Raw genomic sequence first — 18746 nt, 5'->3', positions numbered from 1 at the left:
TATGTTGTATTGGCATTGTCATTTCATTATAGGAACTGTCTGATTTCTTCTCTAATTTCCTCTGTGACCCATTGGTTATTCAGAAGTGTGCAGTTTCCATATGTTTATGAAATTCTTGTGGTTTCTTTTGCTATTGATCTCCAATGTCATCGCACTATGGTCTGATAATATACAAGGGATAAATTCCTTTGCACTTACTTAAACATGTTCTATGAGCAAGTATGTGGTCTGTTTTTGAGAACGACCTATGTACAGGTGTAAATTATGTGTATTCTGACATTGTGGGTTGAAACACAGTAAACATCTGTTAAGTTCATTGGTTCAAGAGTTTGAGTTCTAGTATTTCATTGTTGATTTTTTGTCTAGTTGTTCTATCTGTTTGTGGCAGTGGGGTATTGAGGTCCCCCACTACTATTGTATTAGTGCTTATATGATTTTTCATGTCCATTAGTATTTGTTTTATATAGTTGTGTGCACTAGTGTTTCATGCATATATATTTATGATTGTCATCTCTTCCTCATGGATTTTTCCCTTTACAGGGATGTAGTGTCCTTTGTCTCTCTTAATCAGTGTTGGTTTGAAATCCACTTATCTGCAAAGATCAAGCTACTACTGCTTTTTTTTCAGGTTCCTGTTGCATGGAGTATTGTTTTCCACTCTTTAGCTTTCAGTTTATGAGTTTCTTTTTGAATTAAGTGTGTTTCTTGTATGCAGCATATTGTTGGGTCTTGCTTCTTGACCCATTCTGCCTGTCTATTTCTTTTGATTGGTGAGTTGAGACCATTAACATTGATGGTTATAACTGATATGTATTGACTTAATATTGATGGTTATAAGTGATATGTATTGACTTTTTCTTTTTGTTGGATTCTCCCTCTGTGTTTAATTTCTTGTCCTGCCTGATGGATTCATTCTGCAGGACTTCCTGGGATTGTGATCCTAATTGTCTTTTCCAAAGATATTGTTTAAAATTTTTTGGAGTGCTGGTTTGGTATTCATGAAATTCCTAATGTGCTCTTTGCCGTGAAAGTTTCTTGTTTCTCCATCAATTTTGAAAGATAGTTTTGCAGGGCACATCCATCTGACTTGGAGTCTGCTTTCTTTTAGGGCTTGAGATATGTTACTCCAACCTCTTCTTGCCTTGTGGGTTTGTGTTTAGAAGTCTGCTGTGATTCTGATAGGCTTTTCTTTGTATGTGATTTGTTTCTTTTCTCTAACTGCTTGTAGAATTTTGTTCTTCTGTTGGGGTTCTGGAATCTTAACTATTATATGCCTATGTGTAGATTTTTTTCTCGATCAAGGCTAGTTGGAATCCTATATGCCTCACTTAATGTCAATGTCAAGTTCTTTCCCCCTATTTGGGAAGTTTTCTGCCATCGATTCTGTGAACATTTTTTTGTGTTGTCTGCACTCTCTCCTGTTTCTTCATTGACTCCAATCAGTCTTACGTTATTCTCCTTTGCACCATCTAGCAGCTGCTGGATTGATTTCTCATGTTCCCTTACCATTTTAAAGCAATTTTTTCTTTTCCTGGTCACTAATTGCAATCCTATCTTCTATATCTGAAATTCTATACTTGCATTGGCTCTTTCTACTGCATAGACTTTCAGTGGAGATTTTAATCTCTTGGAAATCTGTTTGCATCTGTTTTATGGATTCCATTTGTTTCCTATGTTGGTATTACATCATATTCCTCAGCTCCTCTATTTTTTTAATCTGTGTCTGCTCTAGATTTATTAATCATGTCTTGTACTATGGGCACAATCTCTGCTGTTATCTGAGAAATTATTCTTTATTTCATTTTTTCTAGATCCTCTTCTGTTGCCAGTTCAGGGAGTCCTTGTGGTTGAATATCAGAGTGTTCCATCTCATTTCCTTTTGGGGTTACCTGAGGTGATCTGGAAGTCTGGTTTTGAGGCCTATTTATATGTCTTCTCACTTCAACAGATGCAGCCTGCTGTGTGTTTGTTGAGGTGACTTTTTGCTCACCCAATAGTCTTGAATTCTCAGTGAGCCACCAAGCAGCCTTTACTCTGCTGCTCACCTTTATACCAATTCCTGGCTTCAGAGTGGTGGCCTTCTGGATCCCTGAGCTGACCTCTTGTCTGGGCAGGATTCTGGCTGGTGCCTGTGCACACTTGGGATGGTATCTAGGTGTGCCTCTCAGTGGGGCCCCTATGTAGCTGTTGTCTGGGGAGCCTTTGGTTGGGTGCTGTGCAGCCCAGTCCCTGTTGTGTGCTCAGGCTTTGGCTAGCGTCACCACACACTTATCAATGGTATCAGATAAGCCTTGGATATTGCTTGTGTGCCTGTGCAGCTCTTCTCTAGGTGGGTCCCTGACTGTGGCTGATGGTATGACAGAAGCTCGCATGCCCATGTAGCTCCTCTCTGAGTGGCCCCCGTTTGGGTGGGTACACAGGGGCCTCTGTGGTCCGGGTGGACCCCTGACTGGGAACCACCTGCAGCCTTGCTGATCTGGGCCACATAGCTGCTCCCTAGGATCTGCACAGACTCACTGATGGAATGGCGGGCCTCTGGCGGTAGCCCAAGTGCCCCAGCCTGGGCAGATGCCTTTGCAGTGATTTCTCAAGTTTCTTTGAAAACCCATGAATGTTAGGAAACTTTAAAATATGTATTTCAAAATATCATAGAATAGACAAAATTTCCATATATTGTGACAGTGATCCTCATCCTAATGATGCAGGTTTATGTGATTTTGTAAAATAAATAATGGTTCAGTTTGTCTTGCATGTTGGATATATTTATGGTTGAGGTGGATATTCACATGCTATCAAATTTTGACAGAAATTATATTTACTATTTCTTTTGGAATAATATTTGTTTTGAAAAATATTATATGTAAACAGTACATGTTTAATGAATGGAATTAAAACAATGCAGTGAAGCTCAAATAGGACCAAAATTTTGCTGAAATCTCATCAAGTTCTAAAATCTCTCCATGCATAAACTATTTCACATAAACATGGTTCTGTAACCTACTTTCTAATTCAATAATATATTGGAATATATTTTCTTTACCTAAACATAAATCTATCTTCTTCATTTTAAAAAGGCAGTATAGTGTCTCATACCATAATTTACAAACCCAATCCCTTTGATGTCATTTTGCTCTTATAAAATTCTTGTATGTAAATATATTCACACTCATGACATTTTTTTTAGGGTATATTCTTAGGAATGAATCACTTGGTTGAAGGATATGTATATTAGATAATATGACACACCAATAGCCTTCTAGAATTTTACCATCTTGCCTGGCTTCTAGGAGCAAACATATTAATCACATACATGATTGGCCAAAGAGACTTGTCAGATGTGGCTGGCTGGCTTCTTCCAGCAGAACTCTTAGATCCTCGGGGTGGAGGGGGTATGTGTGAACCTCATAATCCAGCATGAGGGTTGGCTTTGCAAATTGGAAGATGGGATCATCTTCATTTTATCCAGTGAGGTGGTTATTTTTGAGGATTAATCACAGGAAACCTGATGTGAAATCATTTATTAAAAGGGGAGCTGCAGACCATGTCTTCTTTTCTGTACACCATTTTTTGGGGATTGAGGTACTTGAAAGCACAAACAGTTCAATTGAAAGTTCTCTTGGTAATTGTAAAATTTGAGAAAAAGGATGAAATTTGGCTTGAGGGAAATTTACTTCCTCCTTACAAGAGAGTATAACATTTTAGTGCTTCTTTTTAGGGCAAAATCAATGAGTTTCTCTTCCGAACAGAGGTGGATGAACACTAATGAAAATTTTTCCCTTTCTTGCTTCATTGCTGGGCTCCAAGTGACATCTCTCTGTTAATATAGCCTTTCACCATGGGCCAGCTTAAAGATGTAATTGGTTACGTACCAATCCCAAAGCTATGTGCTCATGTCTCTTGTTGGAGATATAAGAAGTCCCGCAGTCTTATAATTTATAGCAAAATACACACACACAGACACACACACACACACACACTTGTTTGTTTATTTAATGTGCTTAGTTTAGCAGAAATAATATATTTACATGTTACAGAATTCAAAAGCACAAAAGGACATACGGTGAAAATGTCTTCTTATCCCTCTGTATCTACTTGCTCAGATTTTTTTCCCTAGAAGCTACCAGTTTTATGAGTTCAATGGTTACCTTTTAAGCTATTTTATTCTTGTCTAAGTGAACACACACACACATACACATATATATATATCTATATATAATGTTCTTTTATAATATTTTTGAATAGATATATATTTATTAATTCTTAACATTTAATGGTATATGTTACATTAAATGGTTTTTTACACAAATAAACCCAGTGCTTTTTGGAACGTTGTAATCTGTGTGCACTGAGCCCAGGCAGGCACAGCCAATGGCTCCTCTTCTCCCTCACACTGCCTAATCTTTGAGGGCCTCCTTATAGCTTGTTGGATATGCCAAAGACACCCCACAGCAGGGCCTTTGCATTGCTGCTTCCTTTTCCTGGAGCACCTTTTCACTCAACTATCTAAATGATCCCTTGGCAATGTCTTTGCAGAGCCCCTGATTGTCCACCAACACACGCTGCTCCCTTCTTTCATCTCTGCTGTGTATCCCTCTACAACTCTTATCACCACAAACATTAATTTTATATGTGTTTTTTTTCCTTTCTTTTTCTTTCTCTATCTGGTTGCATTTCTCCCTCTGTCTTCCTACAAAAGTAAAGGAAGAATATATCATTGTGGTATCCTCAATGCTTAGATCCAGTGCTTCATACATTACAAGTGTTCAACAAATTCAAGGAATGAATTTGAAAGAGCAGATTACAGATTAATCTAGGAAGAGATAAAAATCTGATAAGCAAGATTTATAAACAGAGAATGGCTGACTTAGAATATGTAAATCCTTTGTGTCAGTGCGCTGCAATATTGTCATTCTTCGCAGCTCCCTACTTTCTGGGATATAACTTATAGAGATCAGATACAAAATGAAAACAAAGGAAATAACCTGCTTTATATTATGGGACTATAAATAGCATTGACTGAAGAAATAAAACTATAAACAGCAATTAAATCAAATGTCCCTATCCCTTGCTAGCACAGGCATGCAGCACGTGCTGCTGTAAGTTTCCTGTTCTTGCTAAGACCTAGGATTTGGAATGCATATGAAAGACAATTTATACATTTACTGTGGTGGGAATTACAAGATGACAATTAGGTGACAGGGATACATCCTCACATCTTATGAAATCATCTGATTAGGTGTGACAGCTCAGATGAGAGAGACAAAAGAACCCATATATTCCTAAACAGTTATTAATTCAGGTACATAAGGTAGAGCATGTTGCTATTAGAGGATGGTTGGGCTCATGAGGCCCATTTGCACTGAAATAGTTATTAGGACAATGCTTCTTTAGCTCTGCAGATTATCAGGGCCCAGTCCTCATTAGCTGAGGTTAAGCCCGATAAAACACAGTCAGAAATGAACTGTACACTTAAAGGATTTGGCACCATCATAATGTGGCACATAACTGTGTTGCTTAGTCCAGGGTTTTATTATGAGTAGAAACAGTTTGCTAAAAATAAAGTTCCTACTGTCTTTCAGTCAAACAATTTCCTTCATCTGCCAAGTGACATTCAATGCACTCCTTTCTTACTAATCTTTGAAGGGCTTTTCACTCGCATGGTTATTCTTGGATTCCAAAATTGTCACAGTAAGAGTAGATTTTGGTTAATACTGGCTGTATGTTTGTGTCATAGTCAGTTTCAACACATTGTTTTCCTGTAGACAGCACTGGAAGGCAGATTGCCATAAAATAAAACCAGACGGGCTGCACGTTGTTGTCACTATTGATTCAAATTCCATGAGAAATTGTTAAATGAGCAGAGAAAGGTGATGAAAAGTGATGAATTGGATGCTGGCGCTCAGTCAGGTGGGCAGGAAAGGGAGAGTGCAAAGCAGCAAAAAGTGAAGGTTACTAATTCTAGATCAAATATCTACATTAGGTAAAAGTGATGGGGTGAATAATGAGATGCTTTATGAAGTGAGCAAGGAGAACGAGTGAAGAAGAGAGCAAATCTTGTGTTTGAACCTGGCCCTTTAAATTTTATGTTGCTCTTTTTATTTCTGTTAAGAGATGTCTGTTTTATTACTGAAATGTTACCACATAATACATTCTCAATAAATGTTTTTTGGATAAAACTAATAAGGCCCTTTATAACCTTCAATATTCTATTAAAAGGCCTCTAAGGAAAAAATTTTACTAACACTTAGAAAATTGTGTTTTGATGGATTTGTCTTTAATGACAATAAGCCAAATTTCTAAGCAATTTGTGAAAAACTCACAAGTCTGACATATTTTGAAATTTCAAAGTACCTCTAAGGTGTGGTTTCCAAATTGTCTACATTCACTGACATGGCCAGAAGAAAGCAAGGTATTCTTTTTTAAATGGACCTGGATATGCAAAGTGACATGAGCCTAAATAAGAGGTCAGGCAAGTAATTTTATGCCCTATTCATTGCTATGCTAACCACTATGTAAGTGATTTATAAATGTTAGCTTATTTAAACCTTATAACAAAATTTTGGGCTAGTTATGAGTATCTGGTTTACAGATGAGGGAATTGAGGCCTAGAGAAGTTAACTAATGTGCTTGACCTTAATGTCCAAGGTCAAATAACTAGTTGCTGAGGTAGCTGAGAGTCTAACTCAGGCCTTCTGCCTGGGGCATTCCAGTGATCTTAACTACTACCCGTGTCACACAAACAAAATCAAACAGCAACACTGGCAGCTACATGAATTGATAATTAAAGTGTTAGGTCATGTTATTTCAAAGATCCAGGTCTTTCATTCTAGAAATTACACCATAGTTTAACAAGGGTAATTAAATTTGTTAGGTACCTTTAGTTCTATTGTGAGAAAATGTGTAGCATGCAGTTTTGTATCATTTAAGAAATTGTCTCGTCAGAGTTGTAATTTCAGGGAAGAAAGGGAACAGAGATCATATGCTCAGGATTAGCTCTTTGTTGAGACATAAATGTTGCTAAATGATGCCCCTTTTTTCAGTTTTTCCTGTACTTTCTCCATCTGGAATTATTGTATGTGGTGAGCCTCATCTGGACTGGCACAGAGCCTCCACATGGTCTTTCTGAAACTTGAGCATGTGCTCCATACCGTGGTTAGCAGTGTGTCCACAAGCTAATCATCTGAAATGCTATATCACTCATCTCTTTATTAAGAAAATAATATTAGTTTTAATCATTTAGATTAATCACAGACCCAGCTGATAATCAGTGAAATATTTTATGTATTACTCAATATTCTCTGGAACTACATACTACAGATTTCTAAAATTTCATCTTCAGCCTGCCTCCCCATCTGTTATCACATCATATTTGTCCCTTCAAATTCTTTGCAACTCAGGTTTCATTCAACTATTTATTGTTTCTCATGTTTGCAATATTTTCCAAGCCCTCTTGTCTTTCAAGAAATTTCTTAGTTACCTGGGATACTATGTTGGACTAAAGGTAGGCTTATGGGATGGCTGTCACCTAAGCTGTCAAACCTAATTACAGAAGCTTGGAAATGCTACTTAGCCAATTTTTAAAAACAGATTTAAAAAAATAAAGATCAAATGAGATAACCAATGTAGAGGGCTGGTAGGTACTAAATATGTTTCTATCTTCAATTCCAGATCAATTACCAACTTCTGTATGAATCTTAGCTTGCCCCCCTCCCTTCTACTTCCTAAACCCCATCACTCACCCTAGTGAGTGGATTTGGGGTTTTCCCCTCTGTGCTCCCACCTCACCCAAGGGTGATACCTCTATTTGGCCTGTATGAGTTTTTAAAAATCTGTTTCTCCATCTAGTTCTTAGCACAACCTGCACATTTAAATAATTTGTGGAGCTCTTAAAAGAATACCCTTTCATGGTCCAGTTAAAGCAGAATCTCTGTTCTGGTGTGCGGTACTGCTTAAACATTTTTCAGGTGGCTTTAATGTATAGGTCTAGTCCAGTGATGGTAAGCCTTGTAGAGCTTTCAGTGATAACAAACAGCCCACTATGGTATGCATGTCATAGGTTCACCACCACTGGTCAACACTACTGACTCTGTGGAAATAGGGATTCATCATTGAAGTCCCTTGCTATCATGGAGACAGGCACTGATGGGATGTTCATGCACCATGGACCCTCTCTGGTCCTTCCCAAATACTTTTGACAAACTTCAACCTACTTGATTATGAAAGTGAAGTTGACACTTAATTTATTCATCATAGATTACATCTATATGATAGGAATCAATATCTAATAGAAAAGTAAATACTTTCTTTTCTCAAAATTTAGGTGTTGATTCAGACAATTTCCTATTCATGCATTTTTGTAGTTATAATTTTTTCATTATTTACTTTTCTGCAGTCATATTACCTGAGTGTTTTTAATCCATAAATGCCTTACAGGATGCCTAAATACCTGGAGCTGAAAATAGCAGTCTACTTGCCAATATGATATTTCTCATGTTTGCAGTGCTACATATATAAATCCAACACCTTCTAGCTAGCACTATTTTGTTGCTTTCCTCTTGAAGCGTAAATGCAGATTTATGCTTAACCTTATGTTGTGTTCTTTGTTTCACAGTAAGATATAAGTAATTGTGTTTAGATGTAAAACTGTACATAGTACCGTGAGAAAAGCTAAAGCAAGAGACAATGGAATAAAAAGCAATAGCTCTAGTAATTTGTTAAAACTAACTTTTCCCCGTGATGTCTGGCAGTGCTTCTTTTCTGAATGCTAAATGGAAGCTGATATATAATAAAATGCTTTCACACATTAAGTGTCAGACCACCATGACTAGTAAAATTTGATTTCTTATCTAAATGTGAAAGATATATGTTTATTTGTAGTAGAATTTGATTTTAGAGTGGCCTCTAGACACTAAGCTGAATGGTGGGTTAGGAAAGCAGATTCTTATCTTCCCTGATAAAGGGGATCCTGACTTCATTACCTCAGCTCTGGCTTAGAAATTGAAATGCTATCAGCTTAAGAAAAAGAAAGAAAATACATTAGAAAAATTTCTCTCACTGTTGGGGATCTCATTAGTGGAAGTGCACAGGGTATGTATTTTTATTGAAATAATTTCTATTTTCTAATTTCTTGCAATTTTGCTTTCTCTTAGATAATTAGCTCAGACATGGGGTCTACAGTTTCCTTCTGGATGATAGACACTGGGCAGAAAATCAAACAGTTTACTGGTTGCCATGGCAACGCAGAAATCAGCACTATGGCCCTTGATGCAAATGAGACCCGGCTTTTGACTGGCAGCACAGATGGAACTGTGAAGGTGTGAATACACTATGCTTTTTCTATCCAGATAGGAGGAGGCTAAAATGCTGTGTGAGAAGACATAGCTATAGATCCACTTGTTTCTGCCTTTTTGGTCTTTCAAGAAGAGAGATGAGACAAGATGAGAGCTAAATAACTTAAACTCTCTAATAACAAAGCTGCTAGGAAAATAAACCTCTGTGGAAATGAATAAATGATTTCTCTAAATAAATTATTTAGAATGAAGACATAACTTGGCTTACTTATTTCAGGAAGTCTTTTTCAGGATATTGAATGCAGAGTACTTTGGGGAATAAGAGGCCTGAATAATTTTCATGTGCTTCAGCTAATGTCTCTAGGTCTCTCCTAAATTTCTAAAATGAGAAATTAGGTCAAATTAGTAAACTTTAAAAAATGACATAGATGTAACTTTTTCAGAAAATGAATATTTAAAAGTAAACCTGTTTAATGATTTGTATTTTCATTACATGAAAGTGTAATAAAGAAAAAAAGATAGCAGAAAGAACAATCATAATCTTATTTATTGTCCATCCTAAACTGACATATCTTATGACTTTCAGTTTTCTTATTTTGTAACTATTACTCATTTCTTCTGGGAGGAAAGTGACATTTTACTTTGCAAAATGATGAATTTTTCATGTAAAGCTGGAAATGTGCTATCTTCAGTCATGCCCATCCATGACTCTTCTGTGCTTCCCTCAGCCCAGATAGCAATGACAGTCATGACTGGAGATGGCTTGTGACACCTTGAGGCAACAGAGGGCAGTTTCTTGAATAAGCTTTGAATAGTTCTCACATCTGTCATAGATACTGGGCTGCCTTCCACTGCAGTCTGTGAAAGGCCTGCCCTGGTGTGGTGTGTTACCCATTCAGCTAAGCTGCAGGGGTGAGGGGTGATTAGGAAGTCACCTGGAGATGTAATGACAGTATTGCAGAAATTAGGGGCAAGTTTTCAGAAATTCCAAGCTGTAACTATCAGTGTGAGAGAGGTGCTATATTTGGTTCCAAGTGAGAATCTCTGGAAATTAGTAAAACTGGGCTCTAGGAAGGTGAAAGGAGTCAGATACAGACTGGGAAATTGAGTTCAAGTGAAGACAAGTGGTTCAGTTACGACCTGGAAGATGCATCACGGTTCCCAAACAACCTCTATCCCAACAATTGAGATAAAATAAAACAGGGACAACTGGAACTGGAGAGCTAGACAGTGGTTTAGGCAAAAGGAACAAGCCAAGATCTCATTTACCAGACCTAGGGTATAAAAATGAACTCAACAATGAAGCAAATGAATTAGGTTCCATTTTCCCTGTCTTAGAAAGTAACTGATTATGGACTTACTAGGATCATGGATGGTCAGATCTTCTCAATACCTAATTTTGAGAATTATTTTAGATGAGCTTGCTTAAAGTCATGTCAGAGGAAAATAAAGTAATATGCATGAAGAATGTGTGCACCCTTCAATTCTCAGAGGAACCCTGGACATTTTAGACCTTTATGTGAATTTAGTAGTATAATCACTGATTTTGAAGGTGCATTTATAGCACAGGTCAACTCTGAAATCTGGCAACCTCTTAGTAGAACACATAAATCAGGGCAGGCCTGTTCTGGCAATATTCTCTGAAGAAGCAGGAATGAAAGACACTCTCCAATCTCGCCTCTAATTTAGAATCCCAAATAAGTACCTATGTAATCAAAGACTTAAAATTATTGCCATATTTATCATGATCTCGAGGGATGCATTTTAAAATTAATTAATGTTTTTAATAATGTATATAGACAATAAACATTTTAAAACAAATAAGAGATACACAATTAAAGTATTTTTGTCATCCCTGTTTCCAGCTTGTCCCTTGAGTCTATCATTGTTAGTGGTTGTTTTGGGCATTCTTCTAGGCTATGGGTATGATTTGTTTCTTGATGGTAGTCCACTATACACGCTGTTCTACATTTTACATTTTTCTTTCTTGAACACTGGTTCATATGATGCATAAACTGAAAATATTAACTAATTTTTATTGTGTGCTAAATATGAACCAGAGACCATCCTAGGTGTGTGTGTGCATGCACACATACACACACACACACATCTACAAGGTTGGTACTGCTATTACTTTTATTTTATAAATGAGAAAATCAAAGCTTAAAGATCTAAAGCAACTTGCTCAGGGTACCACAACTGATTACGTTTGGGAAAATTCTACAGACACGGAGATGTTTCATCTTATTTTATTTTACTAATACTGAGGATGAAACCCAGGGTCTTACACATGGTAAGCATGTACTCTACCACTTGGCTATACTCCAAGCCTGATTCATCCTTCTTAATGGTTACATTATATGCTTCACAATAAATATTCCATAATCTGATTCAATTGCCTACTTGTGAGCAATTAGGTTAATTAAAAATTTTGGCTTTTGTAAATAAAAGATTTTGCAAGATATAATTGAAAATATATCATTTCACACACATAAGTGTATCTGTGGCTTGAGCTTTAATAAGTTAAAGGTAGTTTTTTGAGTTAAAGGGTACATATAGGCATTTTAATTTTGATACCTTGTATCAATTTGCCCTCTGCATGTGACTTAGCACTATTTTATAGAAGTGCTTCATTGTAACTGCTAGTGACTTAATACACCCTTCTTAAGGTACATCCATTGGGCCTACATCTTTATACCATTGCTTGAGTCAGAAGAATAGAACCTTTGTGCCTCCAGTAGGACCAAGTCTGGCACCCACTGTCAACAGGGCTCAATCAGTAGAAGATGGAAAACCTGGTACATGATAACTATGTTTCAGGCCCTGTATTAGATGTTTAATTCTTTAAATATCTTTAAGGAGTAGCTTTCCTATTTCACAACTGAGGAAAGGGAAATTTAGTCACCCTGAGATAGAATCAGGATTCCAAGAGACTCCAAATAGTGGCTTTTCATGATTTAATATTACCTTTTCCTTCAAGTAAAGCAAACATATTTACAATTTTTAAAATAAAATCTCATTAGAATAGACTGGTAGAGTTATAAGTAGAGTATGAGATATACATACATATGTGAAAAACAAGTCGTTTCTCCTTCTGTCACGCTCAATACAATACATACCACTGGTCACCAAAACTTTTGGAGGTATATTTTCCTCCACGTAACCAATTCTGTGGTGGGCTTTTCAGTGGATAGCAGCTGAGTGTCCTCTCAGTTCAATTCTGAAACTCTTCCTGGATATGATATCAGACCCCACAGGTCAAAGGCTCAGTCCTACTTGTCTGCCTTCACTTCAGATGCCAGTCACAAGCACAAGCATAACCCTGTGCCTCTAACCCACCTGCTTTGTTTTTCTTTTTCATTTTTCTTTTTTTTTTTTGGTACCAGGGATCGAACTCAGGTCCTTGCTCTTGAAAGGCAGGTGGTGGAGCCACTGAGCTAAAACCCCTGCCCACCCACGTACTTTTAATCAAGATTTCTACAACCCCCTGACTTGGATTTGATTAATTTACTAGAGCAGCTCAGAGAACTCAGGGGAAAATATTATATTCATCCGTTTATTATAAAGAATATTCAGAGAACACAGATGAAAAGGTGGAAGGAAAAGATTCATATGGCACTACACACGGGAAGGGTGTGCAGCTTCTGTGCTCTCTGGGCATGTCACCCTCCAGGCACATCCAGGTGTTCAGCTGATCCCTGACCTTTCTTTTTATGGAGGCTTTATTTTGTGGGCAAGATCTATTTGTCATTGCCGATTGACCCAGTTTTTAATCCCTCTCTCTCAGAGGCTGGGGAGTGAGGCTGAAAGTCTCAATTCTATTTGGTTGGTCCTTCTGTGAGCAGTTGCCACATAGCAGAGCTCTGTATCAGCTCTTAATTACCAGTCATTTCCTTAGCATACCAAAGACACTCCTCAGTCCAGAGATTTCAAGAGTTTTAAAAGCACATTTCTAGGCAACAGGTAGAAGACCAAGTATTAAAACATATATTTTTCACAGTGTCATAAGAGTGATAAATATAATGTTAACTTTCAAAATAGTGAGAGTTTTCTTTAATTATACAGAACCCAAGAGAATGAACCTTAGTTTAGAATATAAACACAAACGTCTAAAATAATCCTATTCATAATGTTGACTAGACATTGAAGAATATAATCTCATTTTCTGTCTCAAAGGTGATTTTAATTTTTTTTCTTAAAGATTTGGGACTTTAATGGATATTGTCACCACACACTAAATGTTGGACAAGATGGGGCTGTGGATATTTCACAGATCCTCATTCTTAAGAAGACAATACTGGTTACAGGCTGGGACAGGTATGATATGCTTCATGTAAGACTGTGGGAAGAGAAAATAAAAACATTTTTATTTGAATCAAAATCTAATGGAAGAGGAATGTAGAAATCTGTGTTGATTCTAAGTCATTAACTTGCTAGTGACCTAGGAGAGGGAAACTAGCTGGAATTGAAAGCTTAATGAATAAAATATAGGATCACATAGTATAAGTGGCTTTGTGAAATGTTATAGCGCTTTCTGTAGCTATGGGAATTTGACTTTTTCTGCAAATATTCCAGATAAGGATGTAATAACATTTGTTGAGTTGCAAGTCTCCCCAATTTTAAAGTCAATAAATTCTCAGCATATAAATTACCTTCCTTCAGCTGTAATGGGAACTCAGTCTTTGCATGCCACTTGTTTTCAGTTGTAGTACAGGAGGGAAATGGCCCACTGACTTCTAGTGTTAGGACCTACTTTATATCACTGCAGAAAAAGCATTTTTCACAGGTTCTTACTCCTCTCCAGGAGGAGGTTGTTTTTTTTTTTTTTTCATTTCATTATAAGGAAAGGTTTTTCTTCTAATGCAAATGAACAAGCAGACTAGCAAACAGTGTTGCACATTGCTTTGCTTTCAAGGGTAGTTTGATAATAAGAAAACTATAGTCCAGATCATATTTCATATTAAGAATTAATCAATCATCCTCTCCCTCAAAGGATAACACTTCTTCACAGTCCTGGGAGTAATCATGATCCACTATTAATTTACAGCTACTCTAACAGTCTATGGCCTAATAATCTCTATAATCAGGCTATGGCAATGAATAAGCTTGATTCTCTAATACCACGACAGAATAGATTTGTACTATCCCAATGATCCAATTTAAATTTTGAACAAAACAAAAAGGAATTAAAAAATGAATCCATATATGTCAAAACTTGGAGGTACCATTTTTACTTTTTAAAACGTCCAGTTAGAAATTAGTTACAAATATAAGCTTTTTTTGATTGTTTACAAGGGAAAATTTGAAAGATTAGATGTACTGAGTTACCAAATAATGATTTAAAGTAATATTTGATACTCTGATCTATGCTGGTGGGTGGTCACCTGCCATAATCTTGGGAGGAAGATTTGGGGACATAGAATGAGGGTGATAAAAGTTATTACTTCTCCTATCTTCCCCTATGCTATCATTTTTCTGAAGGTTGTCAGGAGATGGAAACTTTATTAGAAATGGAAAATTGAATAATACATTCTCAGTTATATTATTTCCCTCTTTAGTGGATTTAAAAGTTATATTTTCTGAGTCAAAGGTGCTATGTAGGGATGGATTTTGTAGGATAACATAGAGCATCTTTTTGCTAAGAAGCTTTAAACAAAAGAGGCAAGAGGGTAGACAACTGTTTGGGTAAATCTGGAGAAATATGGTCTATTAATCCAGCTCCTTAATAATTCAGTGATTAGAAAAGAAATAATCAGAAGATTGACAGTCAGCTTTTTAAACTTTCTGTAAAATCCACAGAGAGATTGTTAGGTTAAGCTGTAGCTTTAACTTTTGGCTAAAATTACTTCTAAATACAGATATTAGTTTGATAATTTTGCCCAGAATGGAAGAGAAATTACGTTTACAGAGTGAAGTATCCCCACACATCATTTTATTTATACTGCTGTGAAACATTAGACACTTTACACACATTATGTAATTTAACTCTTCACTTCATCTGAGAAAGTAGGCAATATTTTATATGTACCTTAAATCTTTGTCTTCAGCTCTTATCTGTGTATGTTCACTTACCCATTTGTTTGCTGGGTTTGTCCGACTGCAATGCCAAATTAATTCATTATTTATTGCCCTATCCAAAACCTACTTTTTCTCTTAGATTTAGAGGTTTATTTAATGACCAGAGACCTGGATATCCACTTTGGTTTCCATTTCTCACTCGACTTCACAATCTAGTAGTCACTAAGTCATACTTTTCTTATATCCCAAATGTTTCCTAAACTTACCCCCATGAATACTTCAACTATATTATTCAGAGCATTGCTCCTACTGAAATGAATGCCACAACCTTCTAATTTATCCTTTCTTCCAGTAATGCCTACCTCCCACCACTTAAATAAATTCTGTAACTTTAGGTACAATGGTTCTTTTTATGGTGAATTACATATAACTTCCTTGTTTAAAATTTCCCAATGTCTACAAAATATATCTAAGTATTCTTTGACTTGAGCTTATGCTTTATTCTCAAGTTTCAATTTTACACATTCTCATGTCTATTCTAAATCTTATCAAATAACCTGCTGGTAGTGCATTCCCATACAAAGTATACTGTTTAGCATCTCTATTCCTTTATTCTTTCTCCATACCTAGAAATCCCTCTCCAGTTCTTTTTTTTTTTTTAATGTACTAGCATTTATTCCTCTTTCAAGGATTATTCAGATGGCTCATCCATCAAGACATTCCTGTTAACTCCCAGGATGAAAATGTGTCCTCCTTTTGTCTTTGTGCTCTCTAGATGATTACGGTATTTAATTTAGGTGTGCGTGTGTGCATACACACATCAGTTGCTTATTAGATGTACAGTGATACTTCTTGAATGATTTAATCTTTTTTTTGATATATAGGAAAACTGAGGATTACAGATAATAATTTCCCATATCCTTACTCTTTGCAAGAAACAAGCAGCATAGATATTAAAATCTATTATATTTTTCACAATGAACCAGATGGGAAATCATTATATTTCTTTACAAAAGAGAAAATTGAGGTTTGAAGAGGTTGGGTAGACCAGCAAAGTTACAAAGCACTTAGTAGACAGCTAAGTTAGAAATCTAAGTCATAGTTAAAAATCTATGTCTTGAGTGGATTGGTTGCAACTGGATTCTGTTACTGTTTGGATCAAAAATGTCCCCCAAGAAGGTGTGCAGAGGTGGCACATTTGAAAGGTAGTTAGAAAACAGACACATTAATCTAATAAAGTTCATAGATAAATGTGCTGTTAGGAGGTGGGGCCTGGTTGGCTGGAATAGGTCACTGAGGGCTTCTTTCTGGCTCCCTTGCTCTTGATCTGCATTCTGGCCTCCATGAATGGAGCAGCTTTCCTCCGCCATGTCTTTCCACCATGGTGTTTCTGCCTTGAAGCCCACTGACCATGAACTGAATCCCCTGATACCCTGAGACAAAATAAACTTTTCCTCCTTTAAGTTATTTATGACAGGTGTTTTGTTACAGCAACAGAAAGCTAACACATAGACATAAAATCATGAGAAAGCAATTATACATAATTTTTTTAAACAAATGATTGAGTAGGTTGGTTATTTTTAAGCAAGGCTAATAAAAACAGCTCTGTACACATGAAGAAACAATTTGTTGTCAACAATATCCCACAAATTTACCTTAGAATATTTTTCTCCCTTCCTTTCCCATAAATATTTTAAAAACTGCACCAAAGCAGAAAGCACTGAGTCAGGAGGTATAGTGGATTGAATGTGAAAAGCCATGATTTCTGTTGTCAAAAGCATCACAATTAATTTGAAGAATTAACACATACAAGGCAAGATATAGTAAATACCCTTGTAAAGTGGTCCTAAGCAAAATTAATTAGAGATACTATTTATTTAGAAATGTGATCATCCATATGTGGAGAATTTATCTTTCAGGAAAAGAAGCTCAATATTCAAAACTACTTTCTTATTTTTCTTAAGCAAAATATACTTTTAGACAGAGTTGGGGATTAACATAGGGTTGATTCAGAAATCCCTCCTGGGATCTTTGGCCATAATTATAATAGTAAAATTGAATGAATAGACAATCAATTATATTTTCATTAAATCAAAGTAGACATGTGATATGTAATAATTTTTAAAGATACTAACCAGCTCTAAAATTCTGTTATTCTTTACTTACAATGCATTAAAAAAATAGACTTAGTTTCTTTCAATTTCTCTCCTTTGTGTAAAAAAGAAATTCCTGTTTTTGTCTCCACTTTATCAAGATATAATTGACAAATAAAAATTATATTTATTTATAGTATATAAGTTAATGCCTTGATAGTTATATAATCATGAAATGACTAAATCAAGCAAATTAACATATTTGTCACTTTATATACATATTAGATGCTTTTGTGGGAATCTTTTGCTTATGAGGTTTTATCTCCTTAAAAATTTAGATAAACAAATATTATAAAAGATTTATATATAATTCTTTCATATAATTTTAAATAATTCTGAAAGCACTCTTGGAACTATTGTCCTTCATGGAGCTCTGTAGAAAAGCAGGTTTCAATGAATAGCTGTTGATATAATTCTATTTTTCCTGTTTTCTCCCAAGTCTCAATCTTATACAATAACCAGAATGCATGCATAGTTTTCCTTTTTTTTTTTTTTTTTTTGGTACCAGGGATCGAACTCGGGACCTTGTGCTTGCACGGCAGTCGCTGGAACCACTGAGCTAAATCCCCGGCCTTGCATGCATAGTTTTCATATAAGGTGTAAGAAACTAAAGTATTTAAAAATCATCTTTATCTGATTTTTCAAAATATTTTTAAATGAAATGACATTAATAATTTGAAGTTATTGGGCCGGGGCTTTAGCTCAGTGGTTCTGCTGCCTGCCTCAAACACGGAAGGTCCTCAGCTCAATCCCTGGTACCAAAAAAAAAAAAATAATAATAATAATTTGAAGTTATTCAAGAATAAAATGTATATTTTACAAGCTATTAAATTATTAAAAATCACCTCACTAAGAAACTTATACATCTCAGATGACTCAATTCATCTATGAGGCTGAGAATCAGAATGGAAAGTTCTGTGCACAGTTGCAACTTTTTCCAAATTAGCCATGTTTGAGCTAGGGAGAGGAAAGGCTATTTTTGAAATTCACAAACAATCTTTAAATAAAATTTGGTGATTACTCCAGTGCCCAAAAATAGGCTACCAATTTTAGGAAGAAGACAGTAAGAAAAAAAATCAAAATTAATTGATTTATGTGGAATTTATTTGTTGCCTTTGGAATATTCTTGGTAAGCCTAAAAATCAGTAAATCAAAGTATAGGATACATATTAACAGGTCTTATTATAGCTGACCAAAACATGTGAACAATTAATCCCTGAGAGAATGAATGTTTCCTTGTGTTATCTCCATGACAATTTCAACATGATTAAATTTTAATCAAAAA

The 18746-nt window shown here is 35.9% G+C and overlaps 1 protein-coding gene across 2 annotated transcripts in view; it reads left to right on the top strand.

The window, feature by feature from the left end:
• The window catches only part of Wdr49 (WD repeat domain 49), a 179625-nt gene that overhangs the window by 104352 nt on the left and 56527 nt on the right, over window positions 1-18746 (top strand). For both annotated transcript variants that reach the window (XM_087186476.1, XM_021253888.2), the window contains 2 exons: window positions 9150-9314; window positions 13492-13607. In XM_087186476.1, coding sequence (XP_087042602.1) covers window positions 9150-9314; window positions 13492-13607 — 281 coding nt within the window. The remainder of the gene's footprint in view (window positions 1-9149; window positions 9315-13491; window positions 13608-18746) is intronic.

Source organism: Heterocephalus glaber, unplaced genomic scaffold, assembly GCF_053883595.1.
Source record: "Heterocephalus glaber isolate CG9 unplaced genomic scaffold, H.glaber_assembly_v1.0 deba00001504, whole genome shotgun sequence".
Taxonomy (NCBI): Eukaryota; Metazoa; Chordata; class Mammalia; order Rodentia; family Bathyergidae; genus Heterocephalus; species Heterocephalus glaber.
The sequence above is the reverse complement of the archived record's forward strand: the minus strand, read 5'-3'. Positions and strand labels throughout refer to the sequence as shown.